Source organism: Danio aesculapii, chromosome 21, assembly GCF_903798145.1.
Source record: "Danio aesculapii chromosome 21, fDanAes4.1, whole genome shotgun sequence".
Lineage (NCBI taxonomy): Eukaryota > Metazoa > Chordata > Actinopteri > Cypriniformes > Danionidae > Danio > Danio aesculapii.
The window spans coordinates 39,283,575-39,308,818 of record NC_079455.1 but is presented as its reverse complement, the minus strand read 5'-3'; the positions used below and the strand labels follow the sequence as shown (position 1 = coordinate 39,308,818).

The 25,244-nt window shown below is 34.4% G+C and overlaps 1 protein-coding gene and 1 long non-coding RNA gene across 3 annotated transcripts in view; both read left to right on the top strand.

The window, feature by feature from the left end:
- The first annotated feature begins 1,168 nt into the window (after nt 1-1,168).
- cdk9 (cyclin-dependent kinase 9 (CDC2-related kinase)) lies at nt 1,169-17,272 on the top strand. Of its 2 annotated transcripts, none has more exons than XM_056446721.1 (8): nt 1,169-1,227; nt 1,581-1,694; nt 4,809-4,890; nt 8,266-8,356; nt 12,565-12,731; nt 13,762-13,933; nt 14,260-14,408; nt 16,410-17,272. In XM_056446721.1, exons 1-8 carry the CDS (start codon nt 1,187-1,189, stop codon nt 16,773-16,775), a joined length of 1,182 nt encoding a protein of 393 aa, XP_056302696.1. In that variant the 5' UTR covers nt 1,169-1,186; the 3' UTR covers nt 16,776-17,272. The 2 variants fall into 2 exon arrangements, with proteins under 2 accessions (XP_056302696.1, XP_056302695.1); XM_056446720.1 differs by having other exon boundaries at nt 8,266-8,362.
- Nucleotides 17,273-22,044: 4,772 nt separating this feature from the next.
- Nucleotides 22,045-25,244, top strand: part of LOC130214683 (uncharacterized) — a 13,438-nt gene continuing 10,238 nt past the window's right edge. The window contains exon 1 of the long non-coding RNA XR_008835626.1: nt 22,045-22,347. This is a non-coding gene — a long non-coding RNA (uncharacterized LOC130214683). The remainder of the gene's footprint in view (nt 22,348-25,244) is intronic.

Genomic DNA, 25,244 nt, shown 5'->3' with positions numbered 1-25,244 from the left:
CATGTCCATCCCTTTATGACCACAGTGTACCCATCTCCTGATGGCTACTTCCAGCAGTACAACGCGTCATATCATAAAGCGTGAATCATCTCAGACTGGTTTCTTGAACATGACAATGAGTTCACTGTACTCAAATGGCGTCCACAGTCACCAGAGCTCAATCCATGCTATCATGTCAATATGGACCAAAATCTCTGAGGAATATTTCCAGTTCCTTGTTGAATCTAAGCCACGAAGGATTAAGGCAGTTTATGTCTGTGTATGGATGTTTCCCAGTGATGGGTTGCAGCTGGAAGGGCATCCGCTGCGTAAAACATATGCTGGATAAGTTGACGGTTTATTCCGCTGTGGTGATTACTAAAGAGATGAATGAAGCCCCTGTAGTGTAATTTATTTTTGTTTATTCTGTGTTTTGTAATTTATTTATGTATTTTTATTACTATTTCATTTATTGATTGTCTTCATTATGTGCTGTAAATTTAGATGAAAGTGTTCATTTGATTTTCGCCTTATTGTATTTGTGTTATACGACAGTGAAAAAGATTTATTATTATGTTGTTGTGAAATTAGCTTTACATACAGTAAATTGACTCTCCTGCATGTGTTTTAATTTCTCTAAGAATCATTTAATGCATTATTTATGTTATTATTATTGTTATTATTATTTGTTTTTTGTTAATATTATTAATTTGTGCTATATTGTTAATTATATGGGTCACACCTTACAATAAGGTTGCAAAAGTTAATGTTAGTAAATGTATTCATGTACTAAGATGAACAAACAGTGAACAATACATGTATTTACATTTATTTACACAGTATTTATTCATGTTAGTTAACATTAGTTGATGAAAATACACTTGTTCATTGTTATTTAACGCACAGTGCATTAACTAATGATTAATAAATGCTGTACAGGTAGTGTTCACTATAGTTAATACATTAACTAATGAAACCTTATTGTAAAGTGTGACTATTATATGCTGCTCTAATTTTATATATGTTTAACAATGGAAATTGAAATGGCTGTTTATCATTTGAAGGTTAAATAAAGAGAGTGAAAATAATAAATGAATAAATAAATAAATTGCTTTACGTAATTTTTGCGCGTCTTCCGGTCGAGAGGTGGCGGTAACGATTTTTGCGCCGTTGAATCCGTCCTGCACGCCGCAGAGGAACAGCAAGGATGCAGCGCGACAAAACCGGAAGCTCTGGCGGCGGTGAAAAGTACGAATATTTTACTAATTTTATACGCTTAACGTTCATTTAAACTGTTAAAACTCGTATTTAATTATATTTTAATATATCAAGCACACATTTATACCTCTATAACATGGCTAGTCTTCAAAGCGACGCTGTAAATGTGATGTTTGTGTGTGTGGGTCTGGATTTGTGTCTTTGTCGGGTCAAAGGTAAAACGCGAAATGACCCACACGCTCAAAACAGCGTCAAAAGACCAAATAGTACTTTAATCAAAGCTTAATTCTGACAGAAATCAGTATGTAGGGGTTTTGTAGTTGTAATTTGATGAAATAACATCGCCTGGGTTTAAAACATGAGTGTGTTTTTGTGTTGTTCAGGCCGGACAGAGAGACCGCCATCATGTCCAAATACTACGATGGCGTCGAGTTTCCCTTCTGTGATGAATTCTCCAAATATGAGAAGCTGGCGAAAATCGGACAGGGCACATTTGGGTGAGTATTTAATTGTTGTGTGTGTGTGAATATACCATAACGTTTATTATCCAATAATAGACCCTTTTCACATGACGTCACGCGGTGTCCGGTTTCACTCCACGCAGTGTATCGTTACTTCCGCCTACACAGAAATCCCAATATAACAAAAAATAGAAATCCCCATAGTGAACTCACGCAGTTTTTGGTGTGATCTTTTCTTTTTTTGTTAAACAGATTATGAATATTGCACTGGAATTCAAATAAAAAAAAAATTATTTTTTAATGAGAATACAGTCAACTTTGGTGTATTGTTAATTTGCTCATTATATATGGAAAAATTGTATTCATAAATGTAAAAGGGCAGTGAAATAAAAAGAATTTTACTGACTTTAAAATAGAAATAGTTTATTACCTATGCACTATAAAAGAAGCAAAAAAAAAAAAAAAATACCAAAGCAAAAAGAAGTGTTAATTATTTTAAAGCCTTAAATTTTGTTTGAATAATTGTATTTTTGTTTCTATTTTATTGTATTTGTTTTGATGATAATATAATGTTGTTATTGTCCTTTTATTTTCTGTGTTCTAAAATTGTAATGAAAAAAACAACAACTAGGGCATGTGCAGGATTACTGCTGCTGCTTTATGATGTGTCAAAATAAAAGTCCCTTTGGCGCAGAAAAAAAGAGGACTCACCCAGTCAGCTGTATATTTTCTACAGATCCGGTTAGACTGTGACTACAGCTGTTTTTTGTTGTCTGCATTCAAGATGAGATAGCTGACATTTAAAAAATAAAATAAAAGAAACGTTCAGATCATCCAGATTTCAGCTTGAACCAAGAAAATGGGACTTTAAACAGAGTCTATTGCTTTGTGTTGCTGTCTTTACTGCTGATGAAGCTGGTATGTACTTGTCAGTATTTTTTTGAACAGAGATTTTTGATCCTAATCCAATTAAAATCATAACTGAAGTAAAGAGAAAAGGAATTAAGACATGTGGAGTATGCTGGATTTAGAGGCATTATAAGTGCAGTACAAAAACTAAGTACAGTAATCAAACTATTACCATCATGTTGGACTTTTCAACACATTTTGCAACCGGATATTTCATACACGGTTCTTTCATGCACATACACGCTGTTTGACACTACTCAATGCACCTACCAAGTCAGTGTAGGAACAGACACCTGCAGTTTTTTTTTTCATTTGGCATGAGGTATCAAATTCCATTAAAAAAAACACTTTTCCACTAGTAGTTCATGCTCTCATCCAATACCTCAGTTTGTCATGGGGGGCATGAAAAAAACATTCCCAAATGAAAGTGAAACTGCTGAACTTCTGTTAAAGTCAAATAATTAAAAATGAAACACCCGAAATACACAAAACTCCGGAGGTAACGTGGATAGGGTGGTGACCATAGACTGTAAAATATATGGACGTAGTATCCGTGACGTCACCCATAGGTTTCTGAAGAGCGCAAATGAAGCTACAAGTAGACGCGGCCAACTGTCGGCATTTTGTTCGCACGTCATCGCACCCACGGCGGGATACCAAACAAGGGCAAAGAGGCGGAGAGTGAGCGGAGCTACAGACACCTGCTGGCATTTTGCTTGGACCTGGTTTAGACAGAGCTTACTTTGGGAGAAATGCTAGATACTTTATTACCTGCGACTCGTTTGTGTTCTGACCAAATGTGCTTGGCTGTACACTATATCAATAAAGTGTGTAGACTTTTAAAAACACTGTTATAACACAATGAGCCACTAAACATTGTTCTTATGATGTTTTTCAACAAGAGGAAAACACGAATTACTTCCAAACACTTCAAATATAGTCTGTGTTAGTAAATGCAAGACTACAGGCATAACACTGTATGACAACGCTTCAGATGACTGTTCTAGAGCCTACAGCTAATCAATCTGTCACATTCTGGAGGGCATTACAGCTCTAAAGAACATTTATAAATGATAAATTATCTTAAAACAAATACATTTATAGAGATGGTATAGAAGTATATAATTTCACTCACCAGGGAAACGGAGGCCACGTGAACGGTTTGTGAGCACAATTAAGTGCACACAGCATCCCATATCATCTGATAATTGTAAGAAATAAGTCCAAAAGGCAGCTGACTGTGTAAAGCCACATAAAACAACACAAAAATACGATGAATATGCCGAGATCAGTGGCTAATCAGCCGGATTCAGCTGAGGTGAAGTGACGGCGACCAGCGAGACCTAGCTGTCACTCAAGTGGCCACGTTCTTAATTATGCAAACTTAAAATAACCTAATATAAAGGAAATAGATGAGTTATAAAAAAATTCACCCCCCTCACAGTTGTCATGGAGGGTAATAATAGCTATATGAACCAAAATCGTTCTTTGTACCAGGCTGTAAACACCTTTCTTTCTGCTGTAAAGTTGGCCATTCTATGGTTTGTGAGCACAATTAAGTGCACACAGCATCCCACATCATCTAATAATTGTAGGAAATAATCCCAAAAGGCTATTGACTGTGTAAAGAAACATTAACCAACACAAAAATGCGATGTACATGTCGAGTTCATCTACTAATTAGCCGTAATCAGCTGAGGTGACGAGACAGCGAGCAGCGAGACCTAGCTGTCACTCAAGTGGCCACGCCCTTAATTATGCTGACTTAATATATCTTAATAAAACGAAACGGATGAGTTATAAAAAAATTCACCCCCTCACAGTTGTCATGAAGGTTAATCATGGCTATATGCACCAAAGCCATCATTTGTACCAGGCTGTAAGCATGTTTTTCTCAGCTGTAAAAATGGCCAATTTCCCATTGCAGTCTGAAATGACCTGGACTTCCTGGAGCCAGCCCCCCAAGGCGAGTCGATGAATTGCAGTTTTAGTTACTTCCATATTGGCTTCCCGAGGGAGAGCGGGAGGTTGCCGCTTGGTGGTGACACAATAACGTTATTTAATCTATGTGCTATAACATGTAAAACGGGATCATGAATGGAACATTCAAAAAGCAACTCATGTAAACACCTTAATCCTATTATTGTCTTATTCAGATTAAGGCAAATACTTCAATTATTGATGTCCATGTAAACGTAGTCAGTGAGAGGTTTAATGATTTAATGTGTTTTTCCTCTATAGAGAAGTCTTCAAGGCTAAACACCGACAGACGGGGAAGAAAGTGGCTTTGAAGAAAGTTCTGATGGAGAATGAGAAAGAAGGGGTAAGAATATGCTCCTCCATAATCTATTAAGTAGTTATATTGTTGTATTAGGCACTGTTTACATCTAGTAATAATATATATTAAAGTCATTGTAATCACATATTAATGACATTTAATGCGGATGTAAAAGGGATCTGAATAATATTGAGCTTTTTTCACTTACATCCACTTCCAGAGGCTGTTGAAAATGCAATAACTTTAACTAAAACCTAAAACACAGCTACTCTCCATATACTGACCTCATTTATAAAAATTACACGATAAAGTGTTCGTGCGCACAAATCAGATGGGATTTGACCTTTGCCACCTGTAATTGTAGCTTTGGTTTGAAGATGGAAAGATGTAAAAAAAATCACAATGTTGTCTTAACAGTACTGTGAGGGACCAAGCCAGCACGTACAGTAAGGCGCATACAAAAAGATTTTCAAAATAATTATTTGAATAAAGTCCAAAAAAGTTTCACAAAAATAAATAAATGAAACAATTAAACCAATTGAAAAATCAATAAACTAAACAAAGAAACAAACTGAGTTCAAACCAAACAAACCATGACTAAACCAAAAACAGAGACAGAGCACATTTATACTAGAGGGACTAGTCCACAAATAAACAAGGAGGGGTAGACAAAAACAGACAGTTTACAACCACAACAAACTAAGCCACATATCTATATACAAATCTAAATAATAGTTACATAAATTATAAATAAAGCAAAATTAAATATAAACTAAAGAAATAAGCACTGCAAATCATTAAATGAAATTAAACTAAACATCAGCTCTCCCTCCAAGCCATTAAGCCATCGGCAGGCGGAACCAAAAGACGGCACTTAGCACGTCGGCCCTTTAGCATGTCGGACCACACTCGGAAACTCCGTTCCTCGTCGGCTCTGCAGCACGGTAACTTAAACTCAAAGAAAACTAAGTTAACAAAACACAGTACAGATAACTAATTTTGTGTGCACCCAAAAATAGTAATACATGTACTGTGAATAATAAAGAAAATAATTAGAAACAGAAACAGTGTATGTGTCTTATTTAAATCAGATATGAAAGAAACGAAACTAAAATTCCATTTAACCAAACGAATAAATAAGCTTAAATGAATTGAGGTAAAGTTGGTTTTATATTCACACATTCAGACTTTGATGTTCACTAAAACACTATAGCAGAATTTAAAAGTCTAATAGAGATTCATTATAATGATGTACTATTATGAGCACAACTTGTGACACGATATCTATGTTGTTTACCATGATACATTACATATTGTGTCTAAAATCGCATGTAAGAAGACTTCGAAACAACATTAGCTCTATTTAATTCAGTGGTTCTCAAACTGGGGGTCGCGACCCCTGCGGGGGTCACAGAATAATTTCAAGGGGTCGCGAGAGTGATTTAAAAATTGTGTCATTTTCAGTGATTATAATAAATATTTTTCAGTATTATAAGTGAAAGCTAATATTTTCAGATTTTTTAAAAGCTATTACAGATTCATAAAGTATTTAGGACACATTCAGGCAGAATGCATCTTTGTACTTGAAACGCAGCGCTCAGGAACAGTTTAAAACTGTTGTCATGTCAACTTGCCGCAGTAAACAAAGCCTTCAACGGCTTGCCCCGCCTTCGCGCTCTTCTTATAGGCCCACTGCTCTAAGAACTGAACACGAATGATTGGTTAAAATCATCTGTCAGTCACTCAGTCAACGCCTCCTGTCTTCAGATGACAGGAGCTGCAACCGCGAAAATGTAAAGCTCTGAAGATGAGAATGAAAACAACACTGACAGATTTTGTCTTAGAAACAATTTCGAATTTCGAGCCCTGTAATGTATAGAAAATATAGTTAAAATATTGTGAACAGCTTTAAAAAAACCTATTTTTATTGTTTGTATATGCTTTGGTAGTGGGGGGGTCGCGAGTTCTTGACGATCTTACATTGGGGGTCGCTGGTTTAAAAGTTTGAGAATCACTGCTTTAATTGACTATCAACAATGTTGCACTTTGATAGTCATTGACTGATATTATGACTTGACTATTTAGAATACTTTAATGAAATTATATTAAGGTGAAAGTCTGAATGTGTGAAAATAAAACCAACTTTACCTCAATATAATGTGCGCGGGCGCACGTGTGTGTATGTGCGTGCATGCCTCGCTTTCAGTGTGGCCCCCACACTGGCCATCACAAGTACTAACCTTTGTTTAAATGCACCAAAACACAGGGCTCCCACACTTCTTGAAAGTATTTGAATTTCAGGCATTTGGATTCAAAGCCTGGAACATACTTAAAGCAAACACAGGTCCTTAAAAGTGCTTGAATTAAAATTGAAACCATGAATACATTTGTTTATAGTGTTATTTCAACAGTTATACTGTGCCAATGTTAAAAACTATACAGAAAAGAGAGTTATTTATATATTTAATTAATTATTATTAAATAAATAAATAAATATAACATTTAAATATTGTAGAACTATGACACAAAATGCACATTTTATGAGTATTTCAGAGATCACATTGGAACATTACAGTATTGAATTCAACTAATTTTATTAAAGTGTTTTAAACAAGACTGTTTAAATTGTTAATTTTATCTTGCCAGGCTGCTCTTATCATAAAACATATTTTGTTGAAATGTAGAAGTTTAAATTCCTTTAGACAAAATGTTTATAAGGAGAGTATTATATATATATGGACATTTTTAAAAGGTACCACCAGGAAGAGTTTTAAATTATCAAAAATTGAACTGAAAAATCATGTTTAACTTTGACTAAATTTTAGTGTGAATTTTATCTATTTATATTTCATATTTTTGTGTAAGTAACTTTTTTTAGTGTAATACGAATTAGTTTTTATCATGTAATATTTAACGTATATCCATTCTGCCACGAAATAGCCATAAGTTGCTGATGTGGCAATAAATAAATAATAAATAAATACATTAAATGACATCTTGAAAATGTCATTACTATGATATTTTAATGTAAATATTAAGCATAAGAGAAATGTAATGTACAGTAAGGACTTTCATCGCACTACATATGCTGGCGGTGTGAATTACAAACAGTGCTTAATCTGAAATTAACGATGCTCAAAGCCCTTGAAAGTCCTTGAGTCTGCTGTTTATAAAATAGTGAACGCTGAAAATATATTCCCTGTTCACTGAGATACAAATATTAATTTTCAAAGGAGATGTACTCATTTATGCTGAGCATTATTGTAAAAACATCTGATGTAATATAACTTGTACTTGTACTTTACTAAATTTGTATTATTCTGAATAGTTTTGAACCATAAGAATAGCCAGTGCATATGAGATGGCATTAAATAAATATACAATACTAACTCTTAAGTGTATCTGTGTTCTTCTCCTCAGTTTCCCATCACAGCTCTGAGGGAGATCAAGATCTTACAGCTGCTCAAACATGAGAATGTGGTCAACCTCATCGAGATCTGCAGAACAAAGGGTGAGGGTGAGGATAAAGTCCTGTTTAATACACTTTACATTCTGTCGCTGCTCTCATTACTGCTGTATTTGACAGAAAACAAGTTGAACATGATAGTACGTCAAAACTGCATTAGTCAGAGAGAGAAAAACACTATTAGGCCGCATTTACAGTGCATAGTTCAAGTGACTCAATTCAGATTTTTTTTCTCCCATGTGGCACAGATCGGATATGGCCCATGTACGTGTAAGCAGGAAAAAAATCACATGGATTCCGGTTTACTCAAATCAGGCCTTGTTTATATGTGGAAATTTATCTGATATGAATCGGATCCGTGCCCTCTGCAGTGTAAGCAGGTAGATCGGATTTTCACCTGTCAATGCAAATGCATCATTAAAAACCATGGTGAATGATGTCAACTCTGACTTAAGCAGAGTCGCAAACCTTAAATCTTATACACAAAGACTAACAAAGCTTTTATATTGTCATGTAGCACAAGTATTTACGCACATTAATGAGAGAGAGAGAGTGAGGGATATAAAACTGTTGCATACATCACATGCATGGACATTACATTAAAATGCCTACTGGTTTAAAAATGCCTATGTAGCATCCTTTCCCTATGGTATAATCACCAATAATGCATGTTCTTCACTTAATATTTCTCTTTTACACCAACCTCTAAACTCCTCTTTGAGCTGCTGCATTTTCTCTCATGCATTATATTATTATTTTAGGGGTTATTTCTCAATAAAAAATTTAATTGGGGTAAATTCATCCCAAAAAGAAACTAAAACCAATGAATATAAATAATAAACACAACCAATCTGGTTCTAAATACTTTTCAGAATTTACTTAAATACAATTAAACAAACAAAGATATGCAAACAAAAGAAATAAAGGTGTTTTAAAATAAAGCTTTTCCTTCTTCTTTCAAACTCAAATAAACAGCAAAATCAACTGGTCATTTAGAAAAGCCCAAAAATAGTCCATATAAAATGAATGAAAAATGAGCTAAACCCCATTGCAGGCCTGTTTAGGTGCTGGCGTTCGTAGTGGCTTTAAAACACAGTTGCCCCTTCGCCCGAAGGCAAATAAATAACAGTTTACTCCTACCGGAACTACAGTTGAGGAGGGAATAGAGGGGAGTCAGCAGTGTGATGTTGCGTCCAACGCTGCCAGATGAGCAACTGAGCTATCCAGATTTCTCAGGGCGCTATCTGGAACATCTAGGTTTGTTGATGTATAGGATGATGATTATTCGCGGAGATCTCCTCCTTCGCGGCTAACACTGTATTTAGTAAACACAGTGTGCCAAATAGTCTGATGATATCCAAAAGAGGAAATTGCTATTCTCACAGTCATAGACATATAAATCTCCCTTCAGTTTGTGCTGGATCGCCTTTATTTAATTACCCTAATTAAACAAAGATAAACCAGGATCCTCCCTTCGCTATATTTCTTAGCTAGAGTTTAGTTAAAGGATCGTCTTTATAATGTTTTTGCAAAAAGAATAAATTAGATTCATACTTTACCACACAGGGTAACTTGATGGGTTCTGGAAAATGAAGTCAATGTCCACTCCAGTGAAGATAAGTAATAAAATATACTTTTATTAATAAAATAAAATCCAGTGAAAAAGTAGAATAAACAAAAGACAAATAACAGAAACAAAATCCTTTACTTTATCCTCCAATGAGGATAAAGGGCAACTGACTTCAGTATACAGAAGTCAGAAAGCGCAAAGCTGCTTTGTACATTTCAGCTTTTATACTCATCATGCATAGATAACGATCGACGCTGGGACCGTGTTGGGAGACAGGTCTCATAAACAATGTTCAGAAACAGAGCATAGATCAATCATAAACACAGGTGCACATCTTAATTAAATTCCACATTCAAAGAGCATATATCATTTAAACAGTGGGAAAATCCCTCAGGAAGACAGATACATAGTCATCTGAGTATTAGTCAAATATTTAGCAGTTTTATTATCAGCCTTCATAGATAGTGTGCCTACACATTCATGCACTAAGAGTTATGTGTTTAAACTGAACAGCGAGGTCAGTTAGAGTTCCTTCAGTTGGTTTGTTGGTCCTGCGCGCCCTCTTGCGGAGGCGCCTCTCCTTTCTCTTACGCTTGGTTTCCTCATTAAGAATTGTGCTGTTACGCATCGGGATATCAGAATACATCATTGATTTCTTGTGTTTCTTACGATCAATGTCATAAGACCAATCAAGTACAACAAGTTCTCTTTTCGACAACTATTGGAGCAAATTGTCTCTCTCATATCAACTGACATCATCACCCAATGCTCTTCCGCCCCCTTCATATACCTTCCGGGATATTAATTTCTGGTCACCTTACAGCCACTTCCGTCACGGCTCAACAGGTAAAACTTCTTAATTGAATATAAATACATAAATTCAGAAACAAAACATCCATTATACAATAAACCTATTATAAAATAAATAAAAATATAATAATAAATAAATAAATTGACAACTGGACTTCACCTAGACTAAAAGAATATGGCCAAATGAGAACTTTTCTGTCATAAACTATAGTAAAACAACTTATCAAAGAGAATTACAATAAAATGAAACCCTGCAAACAGATTGAATACAGGAATGGAGAAAATGGGGCTTTTATCATCAGCTGTGTAAATGCAGACAATCAGATACAAGTCACTTGTAATAGATGATGTACGCTGGTCAACAACAAAATCGTAAACCGTTACTAAATTAGAATTGACCATCAGGATCTGCGGTGTGAATGCCGCCTTCGTTGAATTGATGTGCAAGTCTCATTTCATAGGTTCTTTCAGAAATAATGTTTTGTAGGCTACTGAATGCTGTAAGTACAAACCTTTCTTATAGTCATTTAGATTTAACTGTATTATAATAGTTAATACAGATTAATGATACTGACATTTATTCATAAACGTCGAGCCTAAATGAATAATTTTAACCCTTGTGTACTGTTCAAAATGACTACCCTTTCGTTATGTTTGCGGCTGTTTTTGCCCCATTGACTTCCATTATAATGACACTTTGATTGCAAAGCCTTGACAGCATATAGTCATGCATTCTTGATTGTTGGTGATTTTCCCTGTAGGGAAGAAATCAAATGTGTAATTTTTACTGTTGATCATCAGTTGGCAGCATTAACGCTTTAGATAGGCCTGTGCAAAAATGTTTCCGGCTATTATATGGAGTTCTGTGGAGTAAAGCAGCAGATTGTAGTGTGCGTGCAGAAATACACTTACTATGTTTACTATGTTCTGAGAGCTGAGATTATTTTTGACATATCAGTGCAAGTATGCAAAATTCTCTCTCAGGCACACACTCTTCTTCATATAGAAGGCTGAAACTAAGCTTTGTTTGCACTGCAGCTGATTATTAACAGTAAAATTAAAAGGTTTCACCTCTTCCAAACAGTGGTGTCAAAAAATGGTAAACAGTGGTGTCAAAAAATGTCATTATAATGGAAGTCAATGGGGCAAAAACAGCCACCAATATAATGAAAGGGTAGTCAATTTGCCCAGAGTGTATTTGTTAAATTTTTGCAAATTTTCAAAGCATTTTACCAAAATATGTGTCAAAGTAAGATTTGTCACCAGAAATCATTCCAATTGCTGAAACACTGAGAAAGTTGTGGCCAAATTTAAGACTCAAAATCACCCCAGAGTGGATGAAAACATCCCCAACAGCACACAAGGGTTAACCAATTTTTGCAATGCACAATATAAATACTTGTATCTGTCTCATTTGGAACAAATCCAAATTTGTGGCACCTTTATTTATTTATTTTCCATTTATTGTATTATGTAAGTTAATTTACAGTGAGTCCTGGCACGATTCGGATCATTTTTAGTGACTTGAGTTATTTATATTTGCTCTGTGTACACTAGGGGGCACTGTAGGGTTTGTTTTGAGGAAGAGCGTTCATGTTTGTTTTAAGTCTTAACAGCTTGTATTCCTAGAAAATACAGCATTAAAAGCAGTGATGCCATTTATACTTTAATTTATATGTTGATATTGTGATTTAATTTTTTTTCTGCAGATATTTTTGACACATTATTAAGACATTTATTTACTACTAATTGTATTTTGTTAAAGTTAAGCATTGCTAGTTTTTCTTTTAAATAACATCATTTAATCTAGCTCTTGTTTCGAGGATTGTAATACCAATAAAAGTGCTTTGTTTGCTGGTCTCCTTTCTTTCAGCCACTCAGTTTAACCGTTATAAGGGCAGCATTTATCTGGTGTTTGACTTCTGTGAGCATGACCTCGCTGGACTGCTGAGCAACGCTAATGTTAAGTTCACACTGGCGGAGATCAAGAGGGTCATGCAGATGCTGCTCAACGGACTCTACTACATACACAGAAACAAGGTATGACAGCAGGCTTACTAGAGCGAGCTCAGCTGTTTTCATTAGTTCAGAAAAATAATTACAATTGAAACCATTTTGCAATTATTGTCAATTTTACAGTCTTTTACCTGCTGCTGACCTACATCAACGAGATCACTGGAACATATTTGCATAAACCCCACCTGCCCCCAAAATAACAGCACTCTCAAATGGTCGGAAAGACCAGTCAAAACAGATGTGGCTAGCTGACCAATCAGAGAAGAGTTAGCTAATGGAAGGGTTTACACACCTGAATTGATAAAAAAAAAAAAAGTAATGCATCTTTGCTAACTACTTGTGATCGGATCACTGTAATTGCATAATTATAAATGGTTTGTTAGAGCTGGCACACACCAACTCTGGTCGGCCATTGGGCTTCGTTGGTCCAGCTAGTTGGTTTGATGTGCTCTACATGTTGGGTTAATTTTAGAGCTTGTTGGTGCAATTCCGTGTGTAGAATTGGCATCGGCTGTCGGGCGCGCTCAGATTGGTTTTTCAGCAACAAATCCGAGTTTGAGTGTGACGTCGCAAGTAAAGAATTCACGGCAAGAAGGGTCACGAAGAGCACAGCTCCAATTTCACTACAAGTATTTGCAAGCTGTATGGATTATTAGATGTATTTGCACAAGCAAATCCCACCGTAGTGAGTGGCTATTACTGTGATTATGGTACTGAACGCTGCTTTGTTTACAATTTGTGCTCATCGGAAGTTTGGTTTCCCTGTGTGGAAGGAGAAAATAGATACTGCCCCCTGCTGGTGGGGAAAGACACGTCCTTGCGCAGATGCAGAATGTGGCTCTTTCAGTCGTCTTTTGTCAGTTTGGTCTGGTCATGCACCGCTTTTCTTTCTAGATGGGATCCAGCTCGACAATAGTAGGTTTTGTTGGTGCTAGTAGTTTGGCGTCAGCTTGGTGTGTCCAGGTCCTTCTGTGCTTTTACAAGGCATTTTATCCAAAGTGACTGCAGTGTTTCCAGACTCAGACTGAAGTGTTGTATGTGTGTTTTGTTTCAGATCCTTCACAGAGACATGAAGGCAGCCAATGTCCTGATCACCAGAGATGGTGTCCTGAAGCTGGCTGATTTCGGCCTGGCCAGAGCCTTCAGTTTGGCCAAAAACAGTCAAGGGAATCGCTACACAAACCGGGTGGTCACTCTGTGGTACCGACCGCCTGAACTATTGCTGGGTGGGTGAAACCACATCAAACACTTGTTACTTCTCGATTTCGCCTTGTATTCTTATTGTTATGATCCGCTCAGGATTTAAGTATTGCAAAAACAAACCCAAAATATTAGAGTCGACTCGATGGTAGGTATTGACTTCTGAGGAGGACTTCTGAGTAACCACACAGTGACCTGCCCTAGCTAGCACAACATCTCTTACATACACATTAAACCATTTATAGATTAGTAATGCAGTCATCTAATCAGGATCTATTACATTGTTAAATGAGGTCTGGAGATTTGGGATCATCACAATATGGATTTATTTATTTATTCTTTATTTTTGTAGGCGAGAGAGACTACGGGCCTCCCATAGACCTATGGGGCGCGGGGTGCATCATGGCAGAGATGTGGACCAGAAGCCCCATCATGCAGGGCAACACAGAGCAGCACCAGCTCACACTCATCAGTCAGCTGTGCGGATCCATCACTCCTGAGGTACACACTTTACTCCAGTGTTATTGGAGGATCAGGTCACGCAATAGCCAACCGAAAACATACTCCTCACATTCGTTGTCAGCTTTTTATTTTCAGGATTTTTGTGCATATTTTACCTAAATTCATTCATTTTCCTTCGTCCCTGATTTATCATGCTAGCGACTCTGGCATGTGTTTTATGCAGCGAATGCCCTTCCAGCTGCAACCCAGTACTGGGAAAATGTCACATAAATTAGTGCAAAAAATGGTAATAATTAACTTGAATCAATGTAATTATTTTTACTTTAATAAACATTAATTGTCATTTAGTAAACCAAGTGCAATAAGCATTTATGTAAAACTTAAATCTTTATTTTTAAGTTTATTTGAAGATATTTTACTTCAAACGTGTAAATTCAGGTTTTTTTTCAATTGGTGTAGCTCACATAAAATTATCACAGAGAGCTTAATCATGAAGGATGACTTGAATCTTTATTTGTTAAATGTATTTATTTGCATGTTTCCTACTTAAAAATTGTACAAAAAAGCATAAATATTACACTTGAAACCTTTAATAGAAGTTTAAATAAATAAACAAAACTTTGATTTGATGAGCATTAGCTCTGTTTCCATCCAAAAATGTGAATTAACTTTGAGCAAAACTGGATTATTGAATAAAACACGTGTGAATAAAGCAGCGTTTCCATCCAGTGAGTCAAAGTGAACAACATGGTCACTTCCTGATTATCTGCCGCCAAATATCAACAGTAAAAACGGAATTTGCTGCTGTATGAGAAGCTGCGTCAATCTTTTCTTCATTTAATAAATGACTTCAGACATTTCCTGACATGCAGTGAACACGCGGTGGCGTTTGAAGGTGTCAGACGCGGCGCACAGACACGTTTGATTCTGGAGGTCATTAATAATATAATAACACTAATACTGAAATGGTCAAGGTGATTTTGAATGACCAAAACAACATTTCAGATGGTTTACAGTGTGCTCAGCCTGCTGGTTTGTCCATTTACACACATTTTTATCATCACATGATCTCATCACAAAATCACATGACCTTTTTAAATGCGCACGCTGGAATTTGTTCGGTAAAAGTGTTTCCATTGTGGTTTATGCGCATTTTCTCTTATCGAATAAAAAGTTTATCCATCTCAGTTATGCTCATATGTTTATGCGCATTCTCAAAATGTATGCGCATCTTGACATTTCCATTAACCATATCCAAAATGTGCATTAAAAAAGGTGGATGGAGACGTAGCTGTTCATATGAAACTTAAATGCATGTTTGGTTTTTAATACTTGTGTGTGTGTGTGCGTGCGTGCGCGTGCATGTGTGTGTATTTTTCAAAAACAAATTGTACAAAAAAAGATATGAAACTTTTAATTGAATGTTATTCATTTATCTGTTTACTTAAGCATAAATAGGACACTTGAGTTCGTGTTCAATTGCATATTTTTTGCTTATGTATGTGCATGTTTTAAAGTGGGCATGATAAACATTAAACTTCAATCCATGTTCAGTACTTATTAATATAATAATGAATCATGTAAATTCTTTATGTATTTATTAATTTGACTTTAACAGAATTATTTCATCACAGATATAAAAATTTATCTGTTTTTATCATCAATATTATTATTATTATTATTATTATTTGTAAACATTACAGTTGAATTCTTTTTTCAATAGTTTCTGCCATGAAAATAGCCTTTATTGGATAGGACAGTAGAGAGTATAGACAGGAAAGTGTGGGAGCAGAGAGAGAGGGGAAGGATCGGCATAGGACCTTGAGGCGGGAATTGAACTCTGGTCGCTGTGAACACCAGAGTGCCATGCGTCGATGCACTAACCACTACACTATACACAATGATGCCGACACAATTGTCTGAAATTTCATTCATTATGGTCTTAAAATGGTCATAAAGTCTTGATGAAACCTGTGTAAACCCAGCACTAGTATTTATTGATCCGCCTATATTTAACACCTGTATTCTGCACCGTCTCAGGTCTGGCCGGGTGTGGATAAGAAGTATGAACTGTATCAGAAGATGGAGCTTCCTAAAGGTCAGAAGCGTAAGGTGAAGGATCGGCTGAAGGCGTATGTGAAAGACCCGTACGCTCTGGACCTCATCGACAAACTGCTGGTTCTGGATCCGGCGCAGAGAATCGACAGCGACGACGCTCTTAACCACGACTTCTTCTGGTCTGACCCCATGCCCTCTGACCTCAAAAACATGCTCTCCACACACAACACCTCCATGTTTGAGTATCTAGCCCCGCCCCGCAGGAGAGGTCACATGCCTCAGCAGCCGGCCAATCAGAACAGAAACCCAGCCACCACCAGCCAATCAGAGTTCGACAGGGTCTTCTGATCTATCCGTGATTGGTCGAGGAGAAAGAGACTTATTTAAATGACTAATCAGCTCATCTTGGGTTGGAAATCCTGGAGTTTACTGGTGGCACTCACTATATTGTAATTACAAAAAATACTGATTGTGGATCAGATGAGTTCTGTTGATGAAACTTTTGATGCTTTATTATGGAGCTTCAACACTCTTGAGAAATGTGCTGCCCCAGTGCATCATGGGAGAGAAAAGAAGTGTACTTAGTGTTTGGATGCACAGACTGTGTCTATTATTGGATGTGAGTCTCCTGAAGATGATTTTGTATTGTAAAGAGCTCATGCTACTTTTGTCTAGGAGACACTTGGACATTTATTTAAACCCTTCGCTTCTCTTGACAGATTTTATTGTTAATTTAGCTTCTTATTTTTAAGATGTTTTTATTTGTAAGATCACGTGTTCGGGTTCATGGTGTTTGTTACTTGTATGAGTATAAATACACCAATAAATCCTTCACCTTTCCCATCGTTGTAGTTGCAGGAATATTGGGATCTAGCATGTGGCTAAATACAATATAATATGAATGCAATATGCTTATATAAAATACAGTATAAGTGAATAAATGCAAGAAGATTGTCATATTGACATGCTGCACATCATTAAAGAATGAACTGAACGTTTAATTTTCACATGCAGTGCTGAGACTGAGAACATTTATATTTAATCTATCTCTATCAACTGTTTCTATCTATCTATCTATCTATCTATCTATCTATCTATCTATCTATCTATCTATATCTATCAACTGTTTTTATCTATCTATTTATCTATCTATCTATCTACTGTTTTTATCTATCTATCTACTGTTTTTATCTATCTATCTACTGTTTTTATCTATCTATCTACTGTTTTTATCTATCTATCTACTGTTTTTATCTATCTATCTACTGTTTTTATCTATCTATCTATCTACTGTTTTTATCTATCTATCTACTGTTTTTATCTATCTATCTACTGTTTTTATCTATCTATCTACTGTTTTTATCTATCTATCTACTGTTTTTATCTATCTATCTATCTACTGTTTTTATCTATCTATCTACTGTTTTTATCTATCTATCTACTGTTTTTATCTATCTATCTACTGTTTTTATCTATCTATCTACTGTTTTTATCTATCTATCTACTGTTTTTATCTATCTATCTACTGTTTTTATCTATCTATCTACTGTTTTTATCTATCTATCTACTGTTTTTATCTATCTATCTACTGTTTTTATCTATCTATACTGTTTTTATCTATCTATCTATCTACTGTTTTTATCTATCTATCTATCTACTGTTTTTATCTATATCTATCTATACTGTTTTTATCTATCTATCTATCAACTGTTTTTATCTATCTATCTACTGTTTTTATCTATATCTATCAACTGTTTTTATCTATCTATCTACTGTTTTTATCTATCTACTGTTTTTATCTATCTATCTACTGTTTTTATCTATATCTATCAACTGTTTTTATCTATCTATCAACTGTTTTTATCTATCTATCTACTGTTTTTATCTATCTATCAACTGTTTTTATCTATCTATCTACTGTTTTTATCTATATCTATCAACTGTTTTTATCTATCTATCTACTGTTTTTATCTATCTATCAACTGTTTTTATCTATCTATCTACTGTTTTTATCTATATCTATCAACTGTTTTTATCTATCTATCTACTGTTTTTATTTATCTATATCTACTGTTTTTATCTATCTATCTATCTACTGTTTTTATCTATCTATCTATCTATCTATCTATCTATCAACTGTTTTTATCTATCTATCTACTGTTTTTATCTATCTACTGTTTTTATTTATCTATATCTACTGTTTTTATCTATCTATCAACTGTTTTTATCTATCTATCTATCTATCTATCTATCTATCTACTGTTTTTATCTATCTATCTATCTACTGTTTTTATCTATCTATCAACTGTTTTTATCTATCTATCTACTGTTTTTATCTATCTATCTACTGTTTTTATCTATCTATCTACTGTTTTTATCTATCTATCTACTGTTTTTATCTATCTATCTACTGTTTTTATCTATATCTATCTACTGTTTTTATCTATCTATCTATCTACTGTTTTTATCTATCTATCTACTGTTTTTATCTATCTATCTATCTATCTATCAACTGTTTTTATCTATCTATCTACTGTTTTTATTTATCTATCTATCTACTGTTTTTATCTATCTATCTATCTACTGTTTTTATCTATCTATCTATCTATCTATCTATCTATCTATCTATCTATCTATCAACTGTTTTTATCTATCTATCTATCTATCTATCAACTGTTTTTATCTATCTATCAACTGTTTTTATCCATCTATTTATCTATCTATCTATCAACTGTTTTTATCTATCTATTTATCTATCTATCTATCAACTGTTTTTATCTATCTATTTATCTACTGTTTTTATCTATCTATCTACTGTTTTTATCTATCTATCTATCTATCAACTGTTTTTATCTATCTATCTACTGTTTTTATCTATCTATCTACTGTTTTTATCTATCTATCTACTGTTTTTATCTATCTATCTATCTATCAACTGTTTTTATCTATCTATCTACTGTTTTTATCTATCTATCTACTGTTTTTATCTATCTATCTATCTATCTATATCTATCAACTGTTTCTATCTATCTATTTATCTATCTATATCAACTGTTTTATCTATCTATTTATCTATCTATCTATCAACTGTTTCTATCTATCTATCTATATCTATCTATCAACTGTTTCTATCTATCTATCTATATCTATCTATCAACTGTTTTTATCTGTCTGTCTGTCTGTCAACATTTAGTCTTGTTTTTTTTTTTTTTTTTTTTTGGCCTTTTTCCCCTTGTAAGCAGTTATGTAGATTACTGTTGACCCTTTTAAATGTTATCTCTGTTTAATTGGCTTTTAACTTAAAAAGAAAAAGTATTAAAGTGACTGGAATGTGTGTGTAAAATACTAGTTAATAGAATGTAGGCATACAAATTAAAATAGGTAAAGTGCATACTTTAATTTAAAATGAAATGTTTTTTACGTGTATATTTTCAAAAAAGGTTAAATCCAAGATAACATTTATTTTAACAAAAGCTTGAAAACTGTTAACAGAAAGACAGGGTATTCGATTAACATGCTGCATAGTTGTGGGGGCTTCATGGGGTCAGGCTCAAACACATTACATGTGATACCACGGTCACTTTCCCAGAGATGAGTTGCGGCTGGAAGGGCATCCGCTGCGTAAAACATGTGCTGGATAAGTTGGCGGTTCATTCCGCTGTGGCGACCCCGGATTAATAAAGGGACTGAGCCGAAAAGAAAATGAATGAATGACCACCAGTCACACGTATCAAGGAATCTGTAACCAAGGCATAAGTGTTGTGAGATTGCCATCTTATTTTAAAAGAAGGTTCTTACCCAAGTACAAGGTAATGGTTTTCTGTACGCTTCCCCTTTCTTTCCTTCTTCCACTTCTATATTATTTTCCCCACAATAGTGGCACAGCCCACTAAGGTTATCTATTGAACCAAAATATACATTTAAATACAACTATATGAAGGGTTAATTGGGTCATGTGGGAAAAAAGTTACCATGGAAATTCTAATTTGACAATTTGGCAATTACTAATCTCTAAAATGTAATATTTAATTATTTTCTAAATTTGCACAATTTTAAGATAATAATATCAAAAGGCAAAATATCTCCAAATTATACCTTTTTTCACACAACTGGATTATTTTATGCAGTGAAAAACAAAGTACCTGATTCATTCAGCAGTCTCATGGTAACTTTTTCCCTGTAATCGTCCCCTGCAGAGATATTTGCAAGCTGCAGAGACTCTCCCACCAGTATTTTCTCTGCTTACTTCAGTAAATCAAAGTCTTGTCACAATTGTGTAAGACCTCTATAAAACAAACTGTGATGAAACAAAACATTGTTTTTTTTTATATGATACATTTTCTGTTGTGTGATTAAAAAAAATCCTAACTTGAAATAGACAGCAAGACAGGGAAGAGTCTTGTAATTTTGTTTCTTTTTATTTTGGCTATATGTCAGGTAACAGTTATCTGTAGGGCTGTGCTATATACCTATTTTAAGGTAACAGTTATCATGGTTTTCCTAACTGTTTTGGCATGCATAGAGGCCTGTGATTTGGCATTTTGGGGAAAATAATCTGTATGAATTTTAAATAAAATTAAGTGTAGAATGCTCTTTGATGCTAGAAATAAAAGCTAAAAAATAAAAAATAAAAAACAGAGGTTATTGCTGACCGAATAAAAAGTTCAAAACAAAACCACGGTGAGGATCTATACTTATGCATGAATCAACACATAGCCTTTTAATATGGATATGATAATAACACTAAAATGAGCGTAAAAAAGTCTTGTACTTCAATCGTTGTTTGTCTACAGCTTACCTTTTTAACACCAATGTAATAATACTAATAGCAGAAAAAGATGAACAGAAAAACAACAACAACGCGTTGTGTATAAAAGTACTGTGGGTCTCTTGACTACCTTAAAAAGAACAATTGAAAAAGAATGGACTAACACCTTTGAGTCTACTTCTACTACGATTGAGTGCTCTTTGCAAGCGAATTTTAAATTTTAAACTCGCTGTGAAATGAGAAAGAGAGAGCAGAACTGTCCAGAAACAAAACAAACCATTTGATTGAACATACAGTTTTGTGTTGTATTCTATTTTATTATATTTTAATCTATCTATCTATCTATCTATCTATCTATCTATCTATCTATCTATCTATCTATCTATCTATATATATTTTTCTCTCTCTCGCTCTTTCATTATCGATTTAATGTTCAAATTGGTGTTTTTTCAGTTGATTATTTGTGTATGTATTTATCAAAATTGTTTTTTTTATTATCATGTAAGCTGTTTGCATTTAGAGAACATTCATTCGGCCGGAAGTTAACGAGATTTATTTATATTATTTATGAAATTTATTGTATTTTTAACGCCTACCCCCAACCCGACCCTAAACCCAATCGTCACAGTACTGTACAAATATTAATTATTGTTGTACAGTGTCATAAAAAATGCTGCTATATTAATGTGCAGATTGCACTTCCGGCCGACAGCGTATCCGATCTTGACTTTACCGCAACAACATGGGAGCATTAACTGAGCGCGTTCACGTGAGAGCATGTACGCCTGTGTGAGCGAGTGTGTGAGCGAGTGAGCTAGAGTCACAGAATACGATGGTGACAAAATTTGGTGTAACACCGGTTTCGCGTCAACGACAGTATGTTTCCGTCAATGAAAGACTTGTAGGCAGAGCGACATAATCAGTTCTGCCCACTTTTAAGCATGGCTGGAGTAGCATTCGCCAGTCTGAAATGTGCGCTTTTTGTTGCGGTCAGGAAGAAACTGGCGGAGTGTTTATAACAGCCAATGGTTATGCGGACTGCAAGACGGGGTGTGCGTAACGTATGTGCTGGGCGTCAGATGATTTCGAGTCGTGTATAAATTATCGTAGTGGTATGTATAAAGGTGGCAGTTGTACAACTTAACCGAGAAGGTAAGTCCGAATTTTACCAGCAATCGGTCACCTTTACTCTGCTGTTTTTTTTTACGCAGGTACCATTTGTATAACAACATTTTTACTACAAATCCACGGTTAAATTCTGGTTAATGTAACTTTGTAAAACCAAGGATAATTTGCGGCAACTAAGGATTAACTTTAAAAACCTTTTGGGCTGTTGTGTGTAAAACCACTGTTGTGAATGACACAACATAGCATACACGTATAGTCCAGAGTGCTACCAAAGAAAAACCTGCTGCTTAACTTGGTCTTAAAGAAACTGATTTGAAGGGTCGTTGTGTATGTTATGACAGATGTTATTAATCTGTACATTCTGTAAAGGCTTGTGTTGCACATTTTACTGTTTACTTCGGAGAAAAGAGAGCTGCGATGAAACAAGCCGAAAAAAATACGGTGTTGTGCCGAAATCTGTGACCCGTCGGAAACTGTGGGCTGTTTTATAAAAATTTCACACGGAAACGTGCTTGTCGCTCATGCACGCGACCGTGAACGCGCAGACGCTGAAATCAAGCGATCAGCGTCGAGCGGTGCTGTAAAAGGATGTTTTAAATCCTGGGATTCAGAAAACAGGTTCATGAAAGAACTTTAATGTAGTCCTGATATGTTGACCATACAAATTCTTGTAAAGAAGAAATTAAAAAAAAATCTGTCGCTGTTGTTGTCTCCTGATAGACTCGTAGTTTGTAGGTTTCGTTATGAAATACTTTATGCATTCCAGATTCAAACTACTGACATATGACACTGTAGATCGGCTTCACGGAATCTGAGGTAACATTCATAGCCATGTAAATACTGTACTGCATATGCCAGATTACAATATTTCATAATAAAAATAAAGTTAATAAAGTGCAATCTTCTTTCTATTTGTATAACATTTTTTACCAGATATTAGACTAATGTATATTTTATCTAAACTGTGTCTGGAATCTGAATCTGAAATCTGAAAAGTTTTCATTTTGGGGGTGAACTATCTGATTTTACTCATCAGATTCAGTGGCCTAAAGATCAGATCAACTGTATCTAAGAGTAAGTGAGTCTGGTCAATATTGCTTTATAAAAGAGGAAGATGATGGACTGACACATAACCTTTATGCCTTTATCAAATATTATAACTAGTCAACATATGGGGTAACCTAACATATTTTAATGAATTTTATGGGTCATTTTCAGTGAACATCAATCTACAAATAAAACATCTCAATAAATTAGGATGTCATGGAAAAGTTGATTAATTTTACTATTTCAATGTAATTCATATATTAAAACACACCAATCTAATATATCAATCGGAGTGTAATAATCTATATAATATACGTGTTTCACATTTTGAATTTAATTAGTACAGTTAATCATCTTTTTGATGACATTCTAATTTATTGACATCCACCTGTATAAAGATATCTGGTCATCAATGTTTTATAAAACAGCAATAGGTCTGACTCAAAATGAGTCGATTTATTAAACATTATAATTAAGTTTATACAGGGATAACACACTTCTATGGCTATGAATCTTACTTGTATCACATGTAATTTGAACTCAGTATTTAGCATTTGTAATGAACAAACTATACGATTTTTTCAACTCAATCTCATAACTAAATCTTTAGTTTTACCAGTCTACCAGGAGACAACAACAAAATATCACGACTCCATTAAAGTTCTTCCATAAACCTATTAAGAAATTAAATTAAATATTTATTATTTATTAGGAAATGAAAAAAATCATACTTTAATAATGATTTTAATAATGTTAATGATGACGATTATTATTAAGTAGGATATTGTTTATTTTATTGAAAAGTCTACTTTTACAATTTGACAATTATTATTATATAGATTTGTATATTATATAGATTTATTACACACCGATTGATATATTTCAAGGGTTTATTTAATATATGAATTATATTGAAATGGCGAAATAAATCAACTTTTTGATGACATTCTAATTTATTGAGATGCTTTATTTGTGTATAGCTTGCTCTTCACTGAAAATGACACTTAAAATTATAACTATTGAAATATGTTAGGTTACCCCATATGTTGACTGGTTATAATATTTGGGATAAAGGTTATGTGTCAGTCCATCATCTTCCTCTTTTATAAAGCAATATTGACCAGACTCACTTACTCTTAGATACAGTTGATCTGATCTTTAGGTCACTGAATCTGATGAGTAAAAACAGATAGTTCACCCCAAAATGAAAACTCTGTCATCATTTACTCATCCTTGATTTGTTGAAAAACCAATATGAGTTTCTTCTGTTTAACACAAAAATATATCTATATTGAAGGATGTTGTAAACCTTGACATCCATAGTAAAATCCCCACTCCCCCACTGTATTTATTTTTTATTATTTTGTAAAAGGATGATCTATGCCTGACTCCAATTTTCATACACTTATTAAGTGTACACAAAGTGTAGTTTTTCAATGTGATTTTAAAAATTAACTTTATATTTTTGGTTATCAAGTTTTATAAAGACCGTCAAACTTTACCCTTTTGATAACAAATTTCTAACTTGAGACATTTATGTCTACAAAAACTTAGCAAAAAAAAAAAAAAAAAACGCCAGAGGGAATATCAGTGTCATTTAATTGTTACATATATCAGTTGCTGACATGTAAACATTACTGCAAATTGTAGGGTGCAAGATTTCTGTAATGTCTAATCGCTAATTTTGACCTTTGTTTCTTAAAGACATCAAATATGCATCCTTAGAGAAATAAGAATTCTGTAGGCATATATTTTATCTGTCAGAGTCAATGACCTTTATAAAGATTTCAGAAAATCAGATCATATGGAGGAATGTCATGAGTCATTTTATTAAACATTATTATCATTAATATGAATATAAGAAGGGACTATGG